The sequence below is a fragment of the Lonchura striata genome, chromosome 7 (genome assembly GCF_050655825.1).
Source record: "Lonchura striata isolate lonStrDom1 chromosome 7, ASM5065582v1, whole genome shotgun sequence".
In the NCBI taxonomy this organism is placed as follows: Eukaryota; Metazoa; Chordata; class Aves; order Passeriformes; family Estrildidae; genus Lonchura; species Lonchura striata.
In genome coordinates this window covers 16,848,659-16,874,161 of record NC_140709.1, presented here as the reverse complement: position 1 = coordinate 16,874,161, position 25,503 = coordinate 16,848,659, and the positions used below count along the sequence as shown (strand labels likewise).

Sequence of the window (25,503 nt, the reverse complement as noted above, 5' to 3'; positions counted from 1 at the left end):
CTGACTCCTATCAACTTGCCATCAACCCAAACTGCAGGTCTCTTTCTGTAGGGCTGCTGTCCAGCCTCTCATCCTCCAATCTTTATGTATAACCACCATTGTATTGCAAATATTTCAGTCTTATAAAGATTTGTGGAATAAAAAGCCCTTGCTGCTCTCACTTGTATGATCCATTTAGTAAATCATGGAACTTGTAACTATGTGGCATTTTTGTGGAATAAAGAAGAAAATAACCAACATTTTTTTTAATATGCTCAAAGATAGTAGTTGCAAAAATCTTCAAGAAACAACCAACAGTTAAAAACTGCTACTATGAAAACCTTTTAATTGTTAGTTTATGAAATCTAGGGAACTGTATCAAGTGTCACAAAAAGTGTCCCCAAGCCCCATGATTATCTCTGCAAGAGAAGTAAGCCCCAAGGGTTAACACTTAAAGAAGAATGTAAGTGAAATGCAGTTAAATAGTCTGTAGACAGGTAGGGTAAGATGAAGAGGAAAGGAACAACTTAGTGCTTTTTCAAGACCTTTTGTTTTATTTTCAAGTGGAACTTACATAGGGTGAGGTTGTGCATTTGGAGATCATACAGGTAGGGGCTACCCTACTAGACAAAGACACCCATGCAGGGATAGGTGCAGAGCTGCTTTACCAAGACACCAGCTGGCCAAGTGTGGATGTATGTACATGCAGCTGACACAACTGTTTAGCCTCAAGAAGTTATACTATCTAGATAAAAAAGAAAAACCCGCAGAAAAATAGTTTATAGTCTCAATTGCAACTATGAATACCAAATCTACTGTAAGAGCTTCAATGCAACTCCAGACTTGGGTGGCATCTTAAAGATCCAGATTAAGCCTGTTCAGCTCAGCGACTTCAAAACTTTGTCTAAAAATAGCATGTTTCAATCCCAGCAAAACTCCTTAATCCTAACTCCACTATGCTTTGCATTTCTGACAAGTCAAATTCAGTTTCCCATTTAAATATAAGGTAAAGGGATACAGCTTTTTCTGTGTTTTCCTTCATTATTATTTGATGGAAATCCAAATACCTAGGAAAAAGCTCTCATCAAAGATAACACTTGCCCTTGAGGAACAATTGTATCTTAAGGACAGTAAAATAACTCACTGAACATGTGATACAGCATAATTTGTCTCTTTGATACTATTACAGCTCCAATTCATGTGTGGTTTTCAAAGGCCCTCAGATAACTGGAGACCCTGCAGTAATGGCCAGTAGTTCTCCTCCATTTCTCCTACATCTGCAGGAAGTGAGGAAAAGATTTAAGCAAGCAGGGAAAAAATCCACATGAGAAGAGCCATGCAACATGTTACAGTGAAGAAGTATCAGTACATACTGATGGAAATCATCATTCCTGAGCACCATCAGGATACCAGGAAAAACACTGGAGAAACAATTACAACTTTTGGGATCTTTCAATAATACAACCCTTCATAGCTTGCTGATCTTAGGAGTTTCCAGTACTGTGCCTGGTGGTTTGAAATGATGTGGTAACCCTTCTAAACTGGCTAAAGATTACAAAGCTAATGCTTGATAAACTTCATAAACTTTATAGATTTTATAAATATGTCATACAGGTCATACCTGCTCAGTTAAGTACTTGGCAACACAATGGATCTTTAAAGCATACTGGTATTAGCTGTCAGCAAAGTGGTCACATATGTATTAAGAACAACGGATCAGTATCTTTTTTTTTTTTTTGCAGAGACTTTATAGGATCAGAGGATAACTGAAATTGGCAGGGACTTCCAGGATTCTCTAGGTTCTTATCAAATCAGGGTCAGTTAAAATGTCTGGTCAGGTTACTCAGTTTGGCCTTGAATTTCCCAAGGATGAAGACTGCATTTTTCTCATGCCTGGCTGTCCTCATGGTGAAATGTTTTCCCCTATGTTCAGTCTGAACCTTTCGTGTTTCATCTTCCCATTGTCTCTTATCCTCCTGCCATGTACTGATGCCTTAAGTTTTAGTTTTCATATTTTCCAGATTCTGCACTGCATTAGTATGTAACTCTGAACTCCATATAAAGTACTAGCAAGTTCTCTTCACAGTTTAATTAGACAAAACAATCCTTTTCCAGCCTGAGAACCAAGGACACTGTTGCAGCTTCAGGCACAAAAAGTGTAAACAATGGTGAATTGAGGAGAGCAATCTGGGAGGATGGGACTTCATAACCTGAAGCTGTAATTGGGACAATTAGCCCCAATATTTAAATGGACCAAAACTTAGAAAAGTGTGAAAACTCGTGGTCGGGGTCCATCTTGGGTGGAGCCAAGGCCAGGCTCTTGTACTGCCCAAGGTGTGTCCTTTAAAGGCCTTTTAATAAATACCTATTTTATTCCTTTAACACTGTCTAGCCTCTGTTCTAGGCAGCCTCTCTAGGCATCAGCAATCCATTAAGAGCCTGGCTCCATCTGCCTGATAGCCTGAATGAAGTATTGGAACACTATTAGCTTTCCCTGAAGCCACCTTTTCTCCAGGTTGGACAGGAACAGTTTTTGCACCTTCTCGTGGGATATATACTCCAGTCCCCAGTTAGCTCAGTGGGGCTTCCGCTAAACTCACTGTAGTTTGTCAATGCTTTTCCTGTACTGGAGGTCCCTAATGTAGTATTCCAGATGCAGTCCAGTGAACACTGAATAGAGGGAGGGAGATACTTCCCTGAGTGTGCTAGCTTTGCTCCTGTTAATACAACACAGGGAGCTGTTGCCCTTCTTTTCTGTCAGGACACGCTGCTGGCTCATGCTCAGCTTGCTGTCTAACCAGATCCCAGCTCTCTTCCAGCTCTGCAGCCAGTCAGCCCCCAGACTGCACTGCAGCCAAGGCAGGTCCCTTTATTTTGTCCTGAAGTGTGCTATAATGGCCTGTTTCAGTGGCTTCCTAGAACAAACAAATGGTCGGCTAGTTTCAAGGAAAAACACAATTCAACTGATGAACTGTAAGCGGTCTCAAAGAATATTAACTGTGACTTTTAACAGTTTCCCCAAAAACTCTTCTTTATTATTGGGCAGAGAGAGATTAAACAGATGAAGGAATAGGAGAAAAGGCTATCAATATCAGAATTTCTTTTATCTTGTATTAGGGCCTAATCCTACTGCATACATCATACCAACAGCAAAGAACAACTAAATGCACAATATTATCAGTCACCAAAAAATCAAGTACAGCTTTCTTTACATTAAAGATAGGAAACAAAGTGACACCAGGGAAGCTGGTATGGACTGGAACATGGAAATCCACAAGACTGCTGCAGTAGCTCTCTTATGTCCTGCACAAAAGAGCTAAACATTTATTGTAGGATGACGAGTTTTGTGTAACGTTTGTATAATTAATTCCTGACATAGTTTCTTCCTCATTTTCATGGCACAAGACGCTCTTGACAAATTCCAGACTGTGTTTAATACTGAGATTCTTGAACCAGCAAAATGGGATCATAAGCATGCTTTCTTGTTACAGGAGTTGACTTTAGCTTCATGTCTTATAAAGTTCACAAGGATTCTGATGGCTGATTGTATGGAAAAGTAGAAGCTTGACATTGTCTCATCTCTAAGGTTTTTGGTTTGCTGCACAGCTTTGGCTCTGAGACAGTGGCTGGATCCCAGTTCTTCCTACTTAATAAAGTTTAGCCAGGTCCCAAAACTAGGCAGCAATACAGGCACATTTGGTCTTCTCAAGCAGAGGGCTGAAAAATTCTGGTAATGTTGTATATAGTTGGGTACTGACCACCAAGCCAATCTGGCCCACTCACTTCTTTCAGTGAAGACAAATGTGAACAACAAAATCCCAAAGTGTTTTATGACACACAGGCAACAGACCTTGACAATAGCATAGAAAATACACACTTATGGCCACCTACTAGAAAACAAAGAAAAGATAGCTCCTCCCTCATTTTAAACCTCTAAAATTCAAGCTCTAATCATGCACCTATTACAATAAATTTAGGGTTTCTATTAACTTTACTGAAGGACAGAATACTGTCCACTAAAAATCCCACTGGACTTAGCAAATGACAGTTTCAAAAGGTTACAATAAACCCAAGCATTTTAGGCCATGGGAGAAACTCTGAATTTCAAGGACAGTGTAGAGGACAATGACTGTAGGAAAAATTTATTTGGTTTAGAGCAGATTGTGGATAGAATATGATTAAAAAAATACAGGCTTTCAAATAGAATATTCAAACTTCCAAATTTCAATACCTGAAAAAGCCAATACTTTATTGAATTATGTAAAAGAATACTGGGTTGGTGACAGGATGGTGGATTTTCAGTTTAAGAGATGTCAAAATATGACATCTGGGGGAAAAAAAGTACAAGAAAACAAGAGACATTCATTATATATCTGTTAATAAATTCCCAGATCTTCTTAGTAATAGTTTCCATCTATTTATTAACTCTCAACAGATGTCTCTTCCACAGAGTTGTCCAATTTTCCCTTGAAGCATGAATTCCACTGCCTTACTGAGGTTTTTTTTATTCAATAAAATGATAACTTGTGCAGACACTGCTGTATGTCTTCACTCGTGGCCATGAATTGCATGGCCGAGACACAGCCAGAGCTAGTACAAGTGTGTGTGCCTCTGCTGTGCTGTCTGGACATTTTTGTATCATTCTTGCCAGATCAGTGCAAGTTTACCAGACACAATAACAAACATCAGAGTCCTCCTTGCATTGGAAGGATACTGCAAATATATCCATGTGCCTCTGCAGAAGGCAGCCTTTGTCCAGTCGAACATACTTTCTCAAGCTCCATGCTTTTTCCCAGTTACAGGAACAGAGAATAGGCTGGATCAACCCAACTTTGCACAGGTTTAAATCTCTACACATCCCCTCTAAAAAGACCTCATTTGAATAGCAATGTGCCTGGGTTTAAATGCACCATCATGCAGACAGACTTATATAGTTCATTCTGCATGGAGGTATTTCAGTAATATTTCTGTTCATGGAATAGAAGAAGCAAAATCCAGATGAAATACCTGTTGCTGAGAGGTAACTGAAGTAATGGGCTACACAAAACAAATATGCAGATAAAGAAAATAACCTACATTCCATTAGGAAAATAGCTCCAGAAATAATGATTCCAGCTTCTCATGCATTGCTTATAACCTCTAGAGATCACATTATTTCAGTGTTTCCCCATAAGGTGAGCAGGTAACACAGCTTCCTTTCATTCCTAACTCATTATATGTCTAAGTTGCTTAAAACTATTGTTCTTTAGTAAGCATTCTGAAAGAAGGCTATGAAATACTAGACTTGGTCAGATCTTCATGTGCAACCATAAGATATAATTTTTATCCAGCTCAAGAGAGCAAACTGCAAAAATATGCAAAGATGTTCCATCAAAGAATTAACTCTCCAGCTATGTTTTAATCCAAGTAAGTGCAAAGATTAAAAAAGAAATGACATCTTATAATTACAGATCCCAGAGTAGAAAAATTATATAAAGACTTTATTTTAAATAGAAAGGGAGTGTATAGGAATATTTGCTGACAGTATGTTTAAAATGTTTGCAAAGACTTAGTCTCATATAAGATTCCTTCAGGATAACTAAGCAAGCACCAGTAATCCAATGAAATTATTTTTTTTCTAATGGAATTGCATTTCTGATAAAAATGTGTTTCTGTTTATTTATCACAATTAATTTGTTTGTAGCTTAGGAAATAAATCCTGAAATTTATTCTTTTTAATTCTAATGCCTCACAAGGGTCTTTTTAAGACCCTTACAAAGTCTCTTCTATGGAGCTATGGAGATTCACATTCAAAAATAAAGAGACTTTCTGTTACAAGGTAACTCTCAAAAACCACAGTAGGATGATTTACAATAAGAACAATGCAACTTTGTGCATCTCTGTCACTGTCTTTTCTTAGTATGTAAAATTCATTCAAGGTATTTCCCAGCTATTCTGGGCTATGACTTTATTCTCATTCCTGTTACACTCAATAGGCTGTAGTGAAAATCTTAATGTTACTTCAATTCGGAGAGGCGGAAGAGAATTAATCTTAATACTGGCTATTTAAAAAACCCAAACAAATCAGCATCTCTGGAGCTTCACTTCCCGGTCCACCACTTTCTGAGTGCAGATTCTCCATTTCTTGCAAAAATACAGAGACCATTTGCAATGTGAAATGCTTTTGTAAGAAAGAAAAAACCCTTTTTAGCGTTTTGTCAAGTTAAGAAATAAATAAGCAACTAAGTTTCTGCTTTGATCAAAACTGTTCTGGAGGGCTTGATGGCCAGACAGAGATTTCACTGGGAAGGACTAAAGATAATGCTTAGTTCACCTAAACAGGCTGCAGTAGCACAACTGCATGTGGCACACTTCATGTGTGGCATCTTATCTTCTTTCTGCCAGGGTCGGGATTAATGCGCGAGATGGTATTTCCTGTTCCATTGAAAGGCACCCATAAAAATCACACTTGTCTTTTAGGTTTTCAAAGTATAAACTCAGCACAAAAGTGAACTCACTGCAGGTGACATACCTTTAGGAGTTTTTCTCTTTGCTGACATACCTTTAGGAGTTTTTCTCTTTGCTTTGCTATGTTCAGTTTTTCAGAGAGCTGCCTGAAAGGTAAGTTGGATGTTTCAATGTCTTCATGCATCAGAATGTAAGGATGTGCATTGCCTTAAATTAAAAAAAAAAAAAAAGCCACTGACTATCGCTGCATTTTTCACAGTCAACTTCTAAGTACATGCAAAATTAAAAGAAGCTTACATTAACTTATTTTTGTTCTTTGCCTTCACATTAAACAAGCAAGAGATGCTAAAATCTGTGCTTAGAGACAATGCAAGACTAAATCGGCAATAAAGAAATGTACATGTACTCTTAGGAATAAAAGTCTTTGCTAGTATTTATGAAAACCAGGAGTGTTAGGCTAGTGTGAATAAATATTTAATGAGCATGGCAGATTAACACATGGTTACTTTGACTCTTTTCTCTTATTTGTGTAATACAGTCAAACAGTGAAAAATTATCCATCAATGACTATTTGATCTGAAAAAGAATTACCTGCTTATAAAGTTCTGGTTATGCAGTAAGATTAGTATCACAAGACTCATCTAACATAAAAGACATATAATCATAGCACTCACATCTAGAACAACCTGAGAAAAACTTATTAAGAGGTAAGTGTAAAAATAATTTTGTAATAATTATAAAAAAATTCTAGTGAATGATTTGAACCCATATTTTTGTAACTTTCATTGGCTTCAGTGTAAGCAGATTCTACCTCTATAGAAAATCTCACGATTTCTTGCAGAGGATAAAGAGAGACCCCAGAAGTGTTGAATTTTATAAATAGATCTTGAAACAGCACATTTGTGTTAACTCTCACATTCACAGGAAAGTATGATACTCATTTGAAATATGTATATTGTAAAAACTGAAGCAACAAAGTCAGAACTATTCATCAGTGCAACACAGCATAAAAAGCAATCATGTGCAAACTGGAGTACATACCTCTATTAGCATTAAGAGCAGCCAACTGTGATTTCAGTTTTGCAATAATGCTGTTTTGAAGCTCTATCTTTTCCTGCTGTTCACGTATTTGCTGCGTGTAGTTTTCTGTCTGCAAATATAATTTAATTAGCATTAATCTTATTCTATTTTGACTAGGGGTCTCCTGTTTGGCATATAAAAAGCAGCTCTGATTTTTAAAGGTAACAGTAGCTGTGGTCGTCTGTGTAAAAAGCTTTGGCAAGTCCATCTTTGTAGGACTGTACTGATTAGAAAAGGAAATAGGAAATAACCCCTGAGTTTTAATAACTCAGGTGTGACAGTTGTAAACGGTAGCTTTAAAGTTAGGATTCTTCATTTACAGATGTAGAATGCATTGGGCTCAAATTCAAATTTTAGTATTCTTCAGAATGCTTGTCAGTTTATCTATAGAAAAAAGTAATTTCCCCCCATATTTTCTAACAAATAATATAAATATAGGCTTTTAAAAAGATAAGATTTTAAATGGAAAACAACAACATTGTTTATTCCATATAACAGATACTCTGTAAACCATTTTGACTGTCTATGAACAGTTTTGTACATTTCTTTGAATGCAGTGGACTAGTTTTTCTAACCTATATAATGGGGCTGGGGAGGAAGGTAAGCAAAAAGCCCCATTCTTTGTCTCCAGTATTACAACTCATGGTATAAACAGGCCACACTGCTTGTAATGTAATGTAATTAATAATGCTGCTTGTATTTCATCAAACTGGAAATTTTGTTAGACAGTCCATGAATTGAATGAACGGCCAGGTGGCAGGAAGATGCTAATATTCAAAACTATTATTTCATTAGCACATGCCTAATGCTGCAGTTACAGCAGTGCTAAAACAAGCAAGAAAACTTGTGAAATCCCAACAAGAAAACTTTCAGGAATGCACTGAATTTTTCTGAAATTAAGAATATGTCTATTACTGAACAGGTCACCACCTGCCACCATCTGGGACAAGACTCAGCATTGTTTTCGCATCTATTCATAGTTTAGCCATAGTGCTATCTAATTCTCAAATCTCAGACACATTTAAATTCTATACCCTCCTACTGTCCACTGTGTTTGTCTGTAAAGCAGGCAGGAAAAAAATCTATAAGCAAAATTGATTTTAAAAGGCCAGGTAGTAGTTGTACTATGAGATGATTTTTTTGTTGTGTTAAAAAAAAAAAAAAAAGTGATCAAAGAGCAGTACACTCCAGCAGCTATAAGAGACCTCATGAAGCAGAAAAATCACTGAGAACCAAATTGAAAATGTACAACAGCAATGTCTTGTCAACACTTCTGTACAGAGCACAGACATGACAGCTAAAACAGACAGAAGAGAAGATGCTTTTGACAGCCAGTGTGCACAAATTATTCCTTGAGTCAGATGGCAGCAACAAGTTACCAACTAGAAGATCTGCATGACAACCAACCATCCATCTGTATCAAACACCATCTGGCCGAGATGACTCTGGCTTCTGTGTGCTTGACATGGCTCCCAGCTCTAGAGACTGGCAAAACAAGTGGCCTATCGGTAACTTAAGTAGTAAACTGTTAACAACAGCATGGTGGACAATCCAACAGTGTGTGGAGGCCACACAGTGAACAGAGGAAGTTACTAGAGTAAAGCACTATACAAAGGTCATTCAAAAAACAGCAGAGTTTGATTCAAAAAAAGCAACACAAATAATAAAACCCAAGTAATTTTAGTATCAACTCCTCTTGACAAAATACTTTTGTTCTCTTTTGAAATCACAAAATTCAACTACTGAAAGTTTGATTAGGACAAAGATTTAAACTGGTAATAATCCTTTATCAAAGACTTAAATTTTTAAATTTCTGAACCAGTGAAAATGCAGAGACCAATCTGGCAAGCATTTAGTTCACTTAGCACTGATCATCTCACACCTCTTTGGCTTTCTTGCATAGACCTTGGAAGTACTATCTCATCTTGTACTTGATGCCTTGTTTCTTGGTTAGAAGATTCTTTCATGTACTTTTAGATGATTTAGGAGTATTAACTTAACTGGCTTTCCTTCAAATAGTTCATAGCTCATCCTAAGAGACAGAATTTAAAAGATCCCTAAACATTCTAAAATGTATTGCCTTTGTTAATTAGTTGCAATTTCAGCACAAAAATCACACTACTTATGCTTGTTATGTAAAGAAATCTCTACAGATTTACACCAGCACTGCTGCAAGGCTATGAATAGAGACAGACTGCACAGTGGATGATTGCCCACATGACTGACTTGAAATGTGTTTGTTCTGTGATGCCTTGGCTAGTTCATTTTGCCATGCAAGGAGATAGCAAGATTGGGCCCAGATATCACAATATTCTCTATTAGATCCTTCCCTGCTTCCAATTCTACTACTGCTCCATAACTTGGCATGGAATATGGTTCATCAGCCCCCGAAAAAAGTCCCAGCCTACCAGGTCTACTGAGTATTAGAACGTCCTGTAGCAACAAAAACATTCAAGCCTTACTGTAACATATTCTGCTGGGCAGAATATGCATGGTAAAAAGACTATGACAAAGCCCAAACCTGACAGCCTTGAAATGCGCTGTCCTACTTGAGAAGTTCTAGAGGAGTTTTTACTGAATGAATGTTTTCTGCAACAGACGAACTAAAACTTCCAAGGTGATTCTTACTGGTCAGAGCCTCCAGAAACTTCCTCTTATTTAAGTAAAAAATAAATGTACCAGTTATTTTTAAAAGAGGAATACTTATTCTATCAACTTTCATGTACATTTGTCACTAATATTGTTTAATTTAAGCTATTTATATTAAAAATAGAAAAATTAATTTCTAAGAATGCAAATTAAATTCCAAAAAGTACTTTGTTGAAGTTAGATAAATTTTATATAAATCTTTGCTGTGTTTACATTAGAAGACTTCATTAATTCTCCAAAACAGACAATACTTTTCCAACCTTTAAAACTAATAAAAATACAAGGTCAAAAGCTAGAAACCCACCTACTAAATTCAAAGCCTAATGAGTTACTTTGCAGTGTACTGGCATGGTTTCATAATGGCAATTTCCAACTTTAACAGATGCACTAAAGTGTGCATAGCTAAAGTGAAACTGGTATCTACACGTACTACCATCCTCCAGGGAAGGATGCTTTAAAGATAGAATTCAGATTCCAACACTTACTTTTTGCTGTAGTTCTTTCACAGCATGGTCCCTATCCATGCATGCTTGTCGATAGGCTTCGTAAGCTTTGTTAAGCTGCTCGCCAATGTTTTTGTCCATAATTCCCAATGTTGTTTCATCACTGGAAAGATGGTCAAGTTAACAGGCCTGAAATGCAATCAGAAGGAAAAAGAGAGAACATTAAGAAGCAGCAGTATATAACGAAATATATACATAGCATGACTTGTACCACCACTGTATTCAACTGATATGTGCAGTATGTTTGACCATTAACAACACAGCTTGAACTACAGCTCTGTTCACCTCAACATTTAATTTCACGTCCAGGGATAGGTTTAAAAAAAAGACAAACAAAAGCAGCTTAACTCTTAATCCAATTTTGGATGTATAGAATGTGTAAATGTACCTGTAGTTAAAGTATTTAAGACTAAGACTTAAAATTGGTGCAGATTAACAGTTACCCGATTTTATGTTTAAAGAAGTTTAACATTGCATTATTGTGAAATAAAGACAACATTCATGACCAAAGCTAAACTCAGCTTTTGGCATTGTGTGGAAAAATCACACTATGAAAAGCCAGTGCCCAGAGACAGAGGACTCCTGCAACTTTATTTGAATAAAGGGAGGGAGTCCCCTGGGGCAAGTCCCCTGGGGCACACACTCGTGGGGTTTTCTCTCTTTTTGGAGGCACAGCCTCTTTTATCCTAAACTCCCGGCTGCATGAAGCCCTCTTCCTTTCCCCATTGGCTGAGGTACTAGGGAGATACCACCTTCCCAGACTGCCTACCACATATTCCCCCTTGAACCTCTCATCTTACCCCAAAGTTCAGAAACTTCAGCTTCTAAGGACCCATTTGTCTGTTTCAGGAGTCAAACTGTCTTGGCCGTGCAACAAACTTGCTGCTTGAAGTTGGTTAAGACATTAAGATTCATTTCAAAGCTCTTAACACCCATACCCTCACCCATAGAATTGTTTGTAAGGACATTAGCACATCTTTCCCATCAGCATTAAGAAATAAAGATATAAAAATTCAATTAGGTCACACAAACCTATCCTATTCTGTGCCAAATTTGAAAATATCAACACAAGCTACCCTAAGGTAGATTAAAAAAAAAATTACCTAAAAATCAGTGATACTAACCAGTATGAATTATCAAGACTTGGACATTTTCACGCAATATTATGAACTTTTTAAACTTTGTGTACAATTTCAGTAACAACTCCCAAAACTACAGCTCATGAACTTTGACACATAAGACTAGAACACAATTAAATATCAGACTCCAATTTCAAGAACTTTGCAAACACAGGTAATTTGCTTCTATAGTAATATATTATATTAATTTTAAGATCAAAAATTTAGCATAATACAAATACAGTAGAGAACAAGTTAATGAACTCTCAACCCCCACCCCGCCCCATGGCAAAAATAAATTAGCTATTTCATTTATCCTGGTATTTAAGGCACTGTGGACTGTCACTATCATGTCTTACGATCTCCTGGGATTATGCATAAACCACAAATACTACAAAAGAAAGTCACATGAGGATAAGACCAGCAAGAAGAGTATAAGGGCAACTTGCCTTGGACACTGCTCAAAATTATGAAGATTATAGCTTGAAGATTTTGTTAATGTTTCCTTGCTTTTGAATAGATTCCCTATCATACGGCTTGAATACAGAAATGTGGTCTGACTTTTCTATAAGGTTCAACAGAGTACTCTTTGGACATCACACTTTTTTGTCCTGCAAATTTTATTTTACCGATATGTTCTGAGAGGAAAAGCAATTGTATCTCACCTCTGGCATGGCTGTACTTCAATAGCAGCAAAGCGAATTCTTTAGCAACTTGGAACTTTTTAGGGATCTTTTGATATCATAAATGTTACTGAAATCCAAGTTTATAAGTTTTGCAAAGAAGGCCTACATTGTTTCACATGAAAAAGCTTTATTTATAGTTTTGACTTGTTTTACTAAACACCAGTAGTGTGTTCAGTAGCTCATAACCCCCGACAACACATAGCGTCTCAAAGCATTGTTAGTACCACAGGCTACTTCATCCATCTCCTTCCTCCCCCAAACAGTATCCCTTCAATAAACAGAATATTCATGCTCATATCTAGGGCATATCTTTAATGAAATGGGTAGGCTTTCTTTCCTTTTCAGATGAAGGACTGTTCTGTGTAATTCAATTAATAAAATAAGGTATCTGCCTTGAGGGACAGGTGCTAAACTGCAGAGGGCATTGTTATAGCTGAAAGTGACTGGAAGTGTGTTCTCACAATCTTTAAAAGCTCGTGAAGTTTGCATCAGTATTGATTTTGTACTCTTCTGAAATCCTCCACTGTTAACAACTTACCTAGTAAATGGCATGTCCTATACATATGAGATAACTTCAAAAAATGAGTGCAATGGGATCTAAGAAACTATGTTCAGCTTCTAATGGAGAGAAGAGGGATCAGCTCCATGTGACTCACAGTTCACAGAAAATGAAAGTTTTTATTTCATTCATGCAAACTCAAACCTCTATTTGAGCAACAATATTTAAAACTTATACCTAATTTCCAGCCTTTTAGTCATTCATTGTGACTGGGAACATTAACAAAGAGCGCTGCTGTCATTTGTACTGATGGTATCAAAAGTAATTGATCCAACAGGCAGAACTATAGCACAGTGCCTGATTTTCTACTTGGTATGGAAAAATAACTTACTGGTAGCTCCCTAAACTTCAGACTCCATGCAAAGAAAGGTCACTGAAAGTCACTACTAGTGACACTTTAAGATGGCATTTTAACTAGAAGAATTGGTCCTATATTCACCCCATACCCTAGATATTCTTCTTTGACCTTACCCTTCCCTTTCTTCCAGCATGAGAAACCTTTCTGTAAACTGTATCAGTAAACCAATGTAGTTTAAAACTAAATACTGAATATATTTTTTCCACATTAATTTTAATGCAGGTCAGATCCACAGACCACTTCAAATGGCACGATAACACAAGGAAGCCTGTACAGGGACAGAACTCAGCAATAGGCACACAGAACTCCTGTGCTCAACAGCAGCACTGGCTTTGAATTGTAACACAAAGTCAGAGTTGTGTAACAGTGTCACAAGTCTGCACTGAGCAGGATAGGCCAGCTTTTCCCATCTCTGGCCATGCATTTTTGCTGCTTACTGATACCGCTAGCAGTACTTCTATGCTACACAGTTGAGTATACCAAAGTAGCTCCCTACGTCCTCAAAAAAGCAACAACAAACCCCCTAAAAAAACCAATCTCAAAATTAAAACTGGAGCTAGCTCACTGCAAGGCTGCTGGAGCACTACTACCAGCACAAGGAGGCAGTGGGAACATGCGACTAGCCGTGGGCAGGACTGCCGCAGTCTAGATTTAGATTGGATTAAACTACTCTGTAGTCACACCCCGGGTTGCCTGCTGCTGGAATAAATAACTGCTTCTTATGTTATCTGTCTCGTATCCAGAACTCCTTGCAGTTAGAAAAACTGGCTCATTTTCCTGCTTCTCCTCCATAGGCATCAATATTTATCAGGGAATTTGCCAACTGTTCCTTGTCATTTACCCTTCTCCCTGCATCCAATGAGGAGGAAAAAACTCCCTCCCAACAGCCCTAAAAAAACCCCCCAAAAACCAACAAACCAAAAAACCCCAACCCAAATACCCCTGCTATTTAAATTAGTTATGATTAGTTATGCTGTACCTAAATTGCAGCTGGAACATAATTCAGCTCAAAGCTGACAATCCTGATCTTTAACAGGGACAGAATTAAAGGAAGAGATTAGTTATAGAGGTTGTTCTGAAAGTCTGAACACCTGTGAGTGCTATGCTGCTGGAGCTATGGCAATGACAAGTGGAATTTCATATTTGAGTAAAGACTTGTATACTGGATAATCACTGGGTACAGCTAATGTTGTAAAACAAACTTCTAAGTAAACAACAAATGAAACCTGCAGTTTATATTAAAATACTTGCTTAAAATCAGAAACATTTTGCTGATATAGGTAGTGGGAAGAAAAGGAGTAGTAATATGCATTTTCTTAGTCAAATGCCAAAAAAGCTCCAACACAAAGATTAGCAACATGTTTCTGCTGCAATCCCAGCTCACAGCTCACTAGTTTTCATACTAGTTTTCATACCGCCTCAAAAACCACCTTAAATTATGAAAGGTTTTAGCTAATCATGTGTATATGCACATTAATTCATAATACACTTTCCTATCTCCCATAGTTTCATGAGAGATGAGAACACAGGTGCCACCCAACCACAAGTACTCTACATATTTCTGCTCTCAAAACAGAATTTTCGATTGCTATATTTTCTAAGTTACACTGCCATCATCTCGGGAACTGGAAGTCTGTTGAGTTAATCATTTGTGAGATACTGAGAGCTCATTGAACTTTTTTGTGTTTTGTTTTTTCCCTTGTTTTTTTCTGAGTAGACACAATTCCTGCTTTGCCCGACGGCGGATGCGTCGTTAACACAGCAGGAGCCCCTCGTGGCACGGCAGCAGCGTTAGAGCTGGGCAGCCGCCGTGCGCTCAGGGCTCGGGACGGCGATTCCCGGGGCGCTGGGCTCCGCTCCCCCCGCCGCGCCGCCGCTGCCCGCGGGGGCAGCCGCCTCTTCCTGCTCCTGCGCTCGCCCGCCCGGGCCATCGCCTCCCGGCAGCGAGCCCGCTGATCCCGTCCCCCGATTCCCCGCTCCCGGAGCGCCTCCGCTCGCGAACGACGCGGCCCCGGCCCCGCTCCCGAGCCGGGCCGAGCGGGAAGCGGCAGCCCCGGGAGCGGGGGGCGGAAGCGCGGCCCGGCAGCCCCGGTCGGGATGCCCGGCTCGGGATGCCCTGGTGCGCCGTGCGGCCCCGGGCCGAGCGCCGCCGCTCCCGCGGGAGCGCCAGGAGCGCGTGGTTTCCAAAACGACTCAGACTTACGAGCGCCTCACGGAGCCCGCGGCCGCTCCCGGCAAGGGCGCTCGCTCCTGCCCGGGCGCCTTAACCCAGGAACCAGAAGCGACTTCCTGCCGTGCCTCTCCCCGCCCTGTGACGGGGCGCTGCCCGCGCCGGCCCCGGGTCGGGGCAGGGCAGGGCGGCGGCCGCCGGAGGTGCCGGGTTCGCGCGGGGACGGCGCCGTCCTTGTCCGCCCCGCGCGAGGATGGGAGCCGGTCCGCTCGCCTCTGCTGTCGGGCAGTGCCTCTTCTGCCTGGCTGCGGAAGACCGCTCAAGCAGCCTCTGTGCTGCTCCCGAAGTCCACAGCACTTTCCTATTTCTGTCTTTCCATGACTTAAGAGTGATTTGTAAATAACAGTAGTTACATTTGTATATAAAAGTATATTTACTTTTCATGCTCAGGGTAGTTCTCTCTGTTGTAGGTTACTACTGAGGCATTTCCCTGCCTGCGTTTATTTAATGTAGGCAATGAATACTATAGGTAAGATGATAGTGGAAACATACGGTTTTAATTTTGCTACTGCTACAAGCCCTTCTCTCTTTAGGTCACGTGTATAAATACAGCTTTTTTTTCCCTGAAGGTGTGTAGGAGGATGGGAGAACACGAGGCATTTGTACATACTTGCCCAGTATACCATCACAGAGCCAGCGGCAGAGAAGCACTGCAGATTTTCATTTAATCTCATCTGTCTCTGAACCCCAGTGAACATATGCATGCAGCCGAGCTGTGGTGTTTCTTCTAGGGCAGAGCTTTTTGGTTTGTTCACTCATGGATCAGAACTTGCATTCCACCTATTACAGCCTACCTACTACCCTGGGCAGCTGCCCTTGGAATCCTGAGGATTGAGCTCAAACATCGCCACAGAAATAGCTAGCTGTTGCTTTCTGTGCTCTTTTGAAGATTATTTATATTATAATTTATCTTTCCTGCAGAGACTTCAGCTTCTCTTTTGGTCTGTTTTGGCCTGTACTAAGGCTAAAGAGACTTACAGGCAGAGAGGTGAATGAGCCTATCAATATACTTCCTGTTTGGCCATTTTTAAGAACTTAAGGTGAGGTCCTAATGAATTATTAAGATTCAGAGAGAGTTTGCTCTTTTAACGTATTTCCAAGAAAGGGGAATTCAATTTCCTTTTTCAGAGACAGTGCTTGAGACGTCCAAGTTAAGGTTTCATTCAACGGGGTCTTAAAAAATAAATTAGGGTGTGGGCAAAAAAGGCTATTGTTTCTCTTTTAATTCTACATGTTACATTTTTAGTCAGTTTTGGCAAGTAGTTGTGCACTTAAAATTATAATGGATATCTCAGCTGAAACATAACCTGAATTTCTTAAATTCAGATGCAATATAATTTAACTTATGCTATATTTAAGAAGGGATAATATGCAGAAAAGCACAAGTGGGTGTTGTCTGGTGGTTAAGCATGCCTCAACTAAAATTATGGCTACCTGAATTCAAATAGCCAGAACATGTATACCACCTCTGAAATACTACCATTGCATGTTAGTTGTTTTAGGGGAAAAAATTGCTTATTTAATTCTTGGAACGTACTTAATGTAAATTTACTGTGAAGATCTCAATCTCAGCAACTCAATACTGACAACTGTCTACACACATGACTTTTCAAAGAACATGCATTAATGTCTTAGTGCTTTATCAGTAATATTCTTTCACAGTAATATTCTTTCTCATGGGAGAAGCTGGTTTTTCCTCTCTTTTCATTATTTAGTGCCTTCTTTCTTTAGATTTCTTCCCCCAATACAATAAGGTATATTTTACAACCTTTAAAGTAATCCATCTTGATAATCCTAGAGACCTCCAACCTTTGAATAAACTAAATTGAAGAAAAGAAAAATACCCATGAAAATAGTACAAAACCTCTATTTCATAGCTAAATTGATCTCTGATCTTTTAGAGTATTTTCTGCTTTGCTCAATTACTAAATTACTTTATGTCCTTTTCTTCTTAATCTTGCTTTCTTTTTCTTTGTTTTTTTACTTTCTCCTCTTTTGTCTCTGTGTTCCCTTCCCTACAGCTTTTCCAGGAACAGCTTTCTGTATTTCTACCCCACATCAATCTTTCACACTTTTATGTCATTGTCAAGGCATGATTGTTTTCCTGTATGTAGTCCACATAAGACAGCTGAAAGAAGAAGCACTTATCAGTGTATATAAAAATTATTTAGGATTTTAGGAATCTAGTTATCTTAAAAGCAGTTGCAAATCACTTATCTGGGCTTTGGGAGTGGTGGTGCAGGGCTTTCTGTTTTTAATATTTTATTTTACTTTGTGTTCAGAGTCAGAGAAAGTCTTACTTTGACTACTTATGTTTAGAAATTTAGAGTGGGGTGTTTTTTTGTTCTTGGTAGGGGATTTTGTTTGGATTTTTTTTGTTTGTTTTTTTTTTTTTTCTTGGTGATTGGGAACTAGCAAGTTGATACTTTTTTTATTGTGAAAATTCAAGTTTGTGCTCAGTGGGTCAATCAGTGTATTTAAATACTTACATCATCTATATACAGTTTGCTTTTTTACATTACTTCTGAAATGGTATTTTAACAGTCTGTGCTGATGAGTTAACACTGTGCTCTTGGTTACACTGCGTGGGGCCCGGGGAGGAACTCACTGCTTTCGGGAGAGGCTGCTGCTGGAGCAGCTGGCAAAGGGCTGGAGTTCATCAAAGGTTTCATCTGATTCCTTTTTATGATTCTCTAAGCTTATAAATGCAAATTGGCTTCTACTAGAAAGAGGTTAAAATGTTTGTTGCAAGTTTTTAATGTAGCCATTCGTTCAGACGCTAGGTGGCTCACGTCAGATGTTAAACCTTTTCCAGAACTTTGAGACTGTGGTCCCAAAGGAGTGTGCGGGGTGCTGGAAGTCTCTGTTGCTCTGGGGTGTTTCACCGTTCTTTTAGTCTCTTGCTGCTTTAACAAAATAAAAAGCATGTTTTGATCTTGAAATGCCTTTCCTGGTCAGAAAATGAGAACTGTGGATTTAGACCAAATGTTGTCGTTTCATAGCGTGAAGGAAGTTGAGGCTGATTATTTTTTTCCCAACATCAAGAATAATAGTTGATGAGCCTATGTAAACCTTAGTATGTAATTTACCTATAGGTTGTAACAGACAAAATTAGTTTGTGGGTACCAGAAACTAAAGGATATTTAATCAAAATGCAGACAGATAGATTTGGAGCACTATAAACAACATAAAAGTAATGTCTTATACTTTTTCGATGTGTCTGAATGCTGAAGTTGATAAATCTAATTTTACTCATTAGAAAAGTGTAGGAACAAAAAGTTTGGATTTGCTTGTCTCATCTCTTTGGTAACAGTATAGGCAATCTTTATGTTGCCTGGAGGAGTATCAACAGGATTATGAAATGTGGTTTTGTGCTTATGACTAATATTAGCTGGGAACTTCCACTGAGAAATACCCAACTGAAGAACTTCCTTAAATGCAACAGCGTGCAGACAGTCATTCTTTGAAACAGAGACTTTAGCAGAGGCAGCCTGCAAACTGGTTTTGGACCCAGTGCAACATTTTTTATTTCTGTAAGTGATGTCAATGGTTTCTGGAAGATCCCTACCCTGGAGAAAGGCTAACCTGCATAAAAAAGGAGCAGTGCATGAACAGGCAACCCTGTATGCATGGGAATGGTTAACATACAACTGTTGGAACAAATAGAATACATACTTTTTAATATATTGTGAGGAAAAAACCTGTGATGATAATGACACCAAAAGAAACTACAACAGCTTTAGAAAACAAATGTTATTCCTCTGTATAGAATATAACCTGTGTTACATATAGAGGGAGTAAAAGACAAGGAGTGTAATGCTTCTTTGAGAAGAATAGCCAATCCACTGATTCTTAGTTAAGCTTCAAATGAACTTTATTAGACAGGCTCTTAAGCTCTGTTTTATTCTAATTGTGTCTCTCCCCACTTCCCCTCAAACTACTGAAATTGAGTTCTGTAGAACAATGTGGGGAAAACACCCTTGAAAAATTCATGTTCTAGCTTGAGTGCCTTTTTGCCATAGAGGCAAGTATTCGGGAAATTTAACATATAGTCATTAATTCCCTAGATCTGTCAATGTGAAAAAGTGAGATATTATGGTATCAACTACATTACATAGGTCTTTTTCCTTTGTTCCATGCTAAAATTTAATTAATTGATAGCTCATTTGTATAGAACTATATTATATACAATATCTAATATAAGAAAACAGGATTGATAAACAGAACCTTTGTACTATTTATTAAATGTTTTTTGATCCCAAGCCTCTATTTAGGTTTTCAGTGTGGAGTAAGAGTGGAAGAAATCAATGTATTTGAATTGAAAATGTATTTGAATTGAAATATTTAATTTCTGGAATCTTATGACCTCTTTTCCTCTTCTACAAAAAAGGGGGCTGTGTCATGTAGCAAGACCACAGACTCCGCAGTATTATTTTTGTTTCTGTAGTGTCATAGAATTCCAAAGTTTGGGGAGAAGGAAGAGACAGCTGTTCATGCAAAGTCATTACATTAATGGACCTGTGTTAGTATATCTCTGGAATTTCTTGTCAAAACTGCTCAGGATGTGAAAATTTTGGTGTTCAGGGGGAGATTGGACAAGTAAATACTTGAGAGATTCACTGAGGGAAACTAAGGAGACAGGCAGCATCAATCTCAGGAAGTTCTCTGACCTGAAAATAGCTGGCAGCTGGGAGAAGACTCTGAGGAAGTATTACATATGCTTGCCCTGTTCTCATTCTTCCCAGGGCATTGATTTCTAGCCACTGCTGAAGAGAAGATGGGTCTGAACCAATGTGGCATATGTTCTTACGTTAATGACTTCATGCTGATAAAAATGTGTAGGAATTTCTCTGCATTAAGCAATTTCCTGTAAAAGACTGGATTCTGTAGAAGTGTAGGGGACATTGCTATTGCAGAAGCTCCAAAAGATCTTGGAAAATCCATTCAGAAACATTTCTTAATATTTTGAGAGTATCCATTTGAAAGATAAAACCTTTGGGCAAGTTTTTTAAAGGTGATCAGTTTTATCTGGTTTCTCAAAGATGCTCTGTATAATTTGACTGTGTTTCTGCTTGAATTATGATGACCAACAGATCAGCTGCATAATATCATTATAACTGCTCACAAGGCTTAACAGCAGGTATGTCTGTATAAATACACAGGTAACCTTCTTCTCCTGTTTCTCCTGTGTAACCTTTTAACAAAACCACTATAGAGAAAAAAAGGTTTTGGAATTATTCACATCTCTGTCATATTTTTTTTTTTTAATATATATAGTTGTTCTAACTCCTCATTTTAATTTTTAAATCTTTGTATAAATGAAAATGTGTTTTTGTGACTTCAACAAAGCACTTTTCTTGATTTTTACTCGCAATCTTCCTATGATAGTTTGGTGGGTCTAAGATTGACTACTTAGAGTGGCAAGACAAAACAAGAATCTCAGATGAATGTTTCTGTAAGTCTTAAAGTGTAGCATTGCAGTGAAGTTCTATAACTGAATAAACAAAAAAAAAAAACCCCAAACCAAAACAAAATAAAAATAAAAACAAATAAAATGGAGCAGTTATTGAGCAGTCAGGTTACTCAAGCTTTAACTAAATTTTTTTGATATCTGCATGCACCAAGGAGAAATCAGCAGCTGTGCCTGCTGAATTTTGTGGTAAATCTTTCCCAACTCTAAGCAAAGAAAGCTTGAAGCCATGTGCTGTGTAGCTCATCGTGTGTTGACACTGTGCTGGGTTGAATAAAATCTTCTCATCTGTGAAGTTAAGAGAAGTTAGATAATAAAAATTCAGACCATCTTATTGCAATGATATTTGTTCTTATCATTAATTAAACAGGAATATATATAAACATAAGGAAAAAATTATTCATTGTGTGTTGTCAGTTCGAACACAGAAATTGCATCAATGGTAATAACTCTGACTTTCTGGAAGAGCTGTCACACTTCAAGATTTATTCCCGGTGAAGTAGGGAGAGAAGCACATGATCAATGGGTTTGGGCCTTTTTGCATAATTAGTGGCAAAATGCATGTGCACACACACACACACACACTCACTTTGTCTGGCACAGCTTCAGTCTTCTGATACATCAGCTGCTAAGACATTTTCCTATCTGTAGCTGCTTCCTCTGAGTGAAAACACACCTGCTCTTCTAGCATTGTATCCACTTATTGTTGGCTTTCTGGAAGCAAAAGATGAAAGAAGATTTTGGCTTGTAGCAGACATCTCAATTAGGACAGGATAATTCCAGTCTTATAAAAGCAATGAATTTGTATTTTTAATGATCAATTTACTTCTTTAGGTACACACCAAGGGTCTAGAATGACATGATCAAAGTGGCATTTTGCTCATATTATTTTCTGCTTTTGTATCATTTGAAAATGCTCTTATTTGATCAGGCTTTAGCCATTGCCATAGTGTCATCACATACCTGCCAGTGCTCTTAAATTGCACTGCAATCAGTTTATTGTGTCTTAATTCAAGTGGGAGAATTTACACAGAAATGAAAAATTAACTTCTGCAACAGTGAGTAACAACTGCATTTTAGATTGCAAAAGGATATTAGGCAAAAAGAATATTAAAGAAAGGCAACTCTTAATGTGAGAGATAAAACCAAGAAAGATAAAATCATATATTTCAGGTTAGTTGGGAGTAAGGAAATAAAGTACCAGAGGACCTCCTTCTTTGGTGCCTGGCCTCACCTTTCTGTCCATACTCTGAAGTACAACCAAACTGGCAGCTGTCTCTAAACCTCTCTTTTAAAAGATGCAACCTACACTATGGCCTGGAATTTCAGAGGAAATGGACAGATAAAGTATTGTTCTATCACTCCTAAACCTCACACACTTATATCTTCCAACCTATCCCTTCCTACTTTGTTGACAGATGGTAGAGTAGCTAAAGAAAAGAATCAGAAAATGAGTTTATGGTTAGGGTACCAGTAGCTTCATGGAAGCTGCTACAGCCTCTGGTACATAACTTTGCTACACAGAATGTGGAGCTTGCTGAAAAGGAGTGTTTTAAGTATAGCTGCTGTCTCTGGGTAATACTCTGTAGTTCTGAATCCTTTCTAGTCACATCTCCTGGAGATGAGAATTAGATTTTGCATGGACTAATTGGGAGAGATCACAGAGGCTATATTTCTTTCTTGTCTGCAACAATCTTTGTGTTCCAGTCTCCTTTTAACACTGTTTACATGTTTTTTGGCACAATAGGCAGTAGGTCATTCCACTTTTCTGCTTTTGACAATCAGTTTTACTGACTGATTTTCTACTTTACTGGTGCCTAGAACAGCCCTCTGAAGACACCATCCTTGCCAAAGGCAGCATCAGCTTTACCTAAACCATTTCTAACATATGTTTGCCTGTTTTGAAGATCTATATCGGTGATAAAGATTTCACAGCCTCCCAAGGGACCTTCTGTTCTTTCTTACAGATTTTTTTTCTAAATCTCTAATTATTCTTCAGTTGAACCACATTTTCCACAAAGTACAGTGAACAAACTGGACAACATGATCCAGCTGACTTTCCACCATAGTTTTCAACAAATACATTCTGACTGTTTCATATCTGTAAAACAGGACAAAAATGTAAGCTTTTAAGGAAACTTTTTTGATTATTTGCTCCAGTATTTTTCTCAGGAAGAAAGACAGAACAGTATGTAATTTTCTGATTTCTTCTGTTCTCTGCTCTTAAAGATAAACATGACATCTGTCCTTTTTCATTCTTTTAGAAGCTCATCTGTTCTCCACAAGTTCTCTAAGATTGCTGCTAATGACTCCAAAATGTCTTTATTCTGTACTCTAAGTATCCTGAAAGGAATTTGTCCGAGCTCAGCTGGTTCGAAAATACTTTATCTAAGTCATTGTCCTGTCCTGTGGTCTCTTTCCTTGTCTCCGAGACTTTTTAGCCAGCTGATTGAGGGTGATCCTCCTAGTGAAGAAAAGTATAAAAGGTATGAACTTTTTGGACATAATCTCTAATAATATTTTTTCTCCACTGAGTAGCAGATCTCCCTTTCCTTTGTCTTTGTCTTGCTATGAATGTATTACAGGATTTTTTTGCATTGCTACTTATCTCATTTTGACTTTTCTGATTTTGCCTTTTTTTTTTTTTTTTTTTTTTTTTTTTTTTAACATTCTCTTTGGTAACTTGGTAACTTTGTTGGGTTTAATTTACCTAGAAAAACCTTCTTACTGTTATTTAACATGTTGTAATTTTTTGAAGTGTATTTCTTACTTTGTTCCTAACATTAGGGTGGTTATCTCCACTTTCTCTAAAGGAGATGGAAAATCTCTTAAACTCCTTCATTTATTTTTTTCAAGGATCATGATGATATCTAAATACTAGATTTAGGAGCTAAAATAGCTGTATAGGTGTAGTTCTGACTGACTTGTCAGAAATCACACTGTGCATTTATATTAGAGATGGGTCTGAAGCATAGAAATGTCTTTCTCACATCAGTGGCTTCTGATTCCTACTTAATTTTTGATCTTATTAAAGCAGGATTATTTGGTTATTATCTGATTTCTGTAGGTTTATTTTATGCTAGCAAATTTCCTTACCAGTTCTTCTTTGCATGCCCTTCATTGTCCTTGATTATTTCTAATTGTATTGTGGGAAAATAAAAAAAAGAACTAACGAAAGAAAAAAAGTTTCAGTATGTATTTTTCCCATCTGGTTAGTCCAGCACTCTTCTTAATTAGTAAAATGCCATCCTGTCAGATTCTCTCCTGCCAGGAAGTCATTCAGCTCCGAAATCACTTCTTCACCTCCATCGTATATTTTAACATTTGAAGAAAGCAAAAGTCTAAGATATTGTATTCTTCCTTACAGCAAAAAAGGCAAAATCAACTATAGCAATGCTAATTAAGTGTAGTTTAGGATTAATTTGTATTTAAACAAAGCCTCATGGGATTTCAGAGCATGTACTCATAATGTCATAAAATGTGTAACAGCACTTCTCAATTAAAATTCCTTCATTTGGGAACAATGAAAAGCAGCCAAACAGGTACAACCTCTTCCTTACTCTTTCCCCAGAGTTTATTCAATGCCCATTCTGCTTTCCTGAGTCCAAAGGTCAGATCCTGCTTTGTTTTGGGCAATACCTGACTGGATCAAGAATAATTCTATTCCCTTTCTTGAGTATTAAACCTCTTTTTCCACTATAAAGCCACTTACAGACAATGTGTTGTGTATTAACTCATAACCCAAATGTCTGGCTACAGCAATTGTGTTGCAAAGACATAATTATTCTGTTTCTTTTCCATTTTGTCAAGAGAAAAGCCAGTCATTTAAAAATTGATGTATGTTTTAATTATTTTATTTTAAAAATTATTTTAATTTCAATAAAAATATTGAAAGCAGTCAATATAATAATACTGATTATAGATAACAAGGTAAATAAATGTTAAAAGAGCATTTTTTCAAAAAAAAAAAAAAAGGACAGTCTCAAGGACAAACTTTAACCCCATCTGTATTCAAAATAGCTAAAAATATATGGAAACATATTTGAATAGTTTGTAAACAATTAGGAAACAGGAAAAAAACCCAAAAAGTTACAAATCTTCATAAAATTCCAATTTTAGGTGGAATTTTCTGTATAGGAATTAAATAGGAGAGAATTATGCAAATTCATATTATTTTGAAGTAAATTATAGCATTTTTCTAACTTTTTATATTTTTTGGTAACTGCTATAGAATATATAATGTTTCTTTAAATTTCTGTAGCAATTTTTCCTTTTGCATGGAAATAATCTGAAAATAATTATCATCAGTAATTACACCCACTGGGTATTTCTCCCAAAATATTTCTCCTGTATTTTGACTCCTCTGTGGTGGAGGCTTTACTTTGTTTTCTGGACAGCTGGCAGGTGTGTTTAGGCCAGCTTTA

General features: G+C 37.7%; 1 protein-coding gene across 6 annotated transcripts in view; it reads right to left on the bottom strand.

Moving 5' to 3' along the window:
* TANK (TRAF family member associated NFKB activator) overlaps positions 1-15,639 on the bottom strand; it is a 28,385-nt gene extending 12,746 nt beyond the window's left edge. For 3 of the 6 annotated variants that reach the window (XM_077784989.2, XM_085585059.1, XM_077784990.2), the window contains exons 1-4: positions 15,583-15,639; positions 10,641-10,787; positions 7,468-7,576; positions 6,491-6,633 (exon numbers count right to left, since the gene is read on the bottom strand). In XM_077784989.2, coding sequence (XP_077641115.1) covers positions 6,491-6,633; positions 7,468-7,576; positions 10,641-10,739 — 351 coding nt within the window. In that variant the 5' untranslated portion in view covers positions 10,740-10,787; positions 15,583-15,639. The remainder of the gene's footprint in view (positions 1-6,490; positions 6,634-7,467; positions 7,577-10,640; positions 10,788-15,582) is intronic. The other 3 variants (XM_021526284.4, XM_021526285.4, XM_085585060.1) reach the window with 1 other exon arrangement.
* Between the last annotated feature and the right edge of the window lie 9,864 nt (positions 15,640-25,503).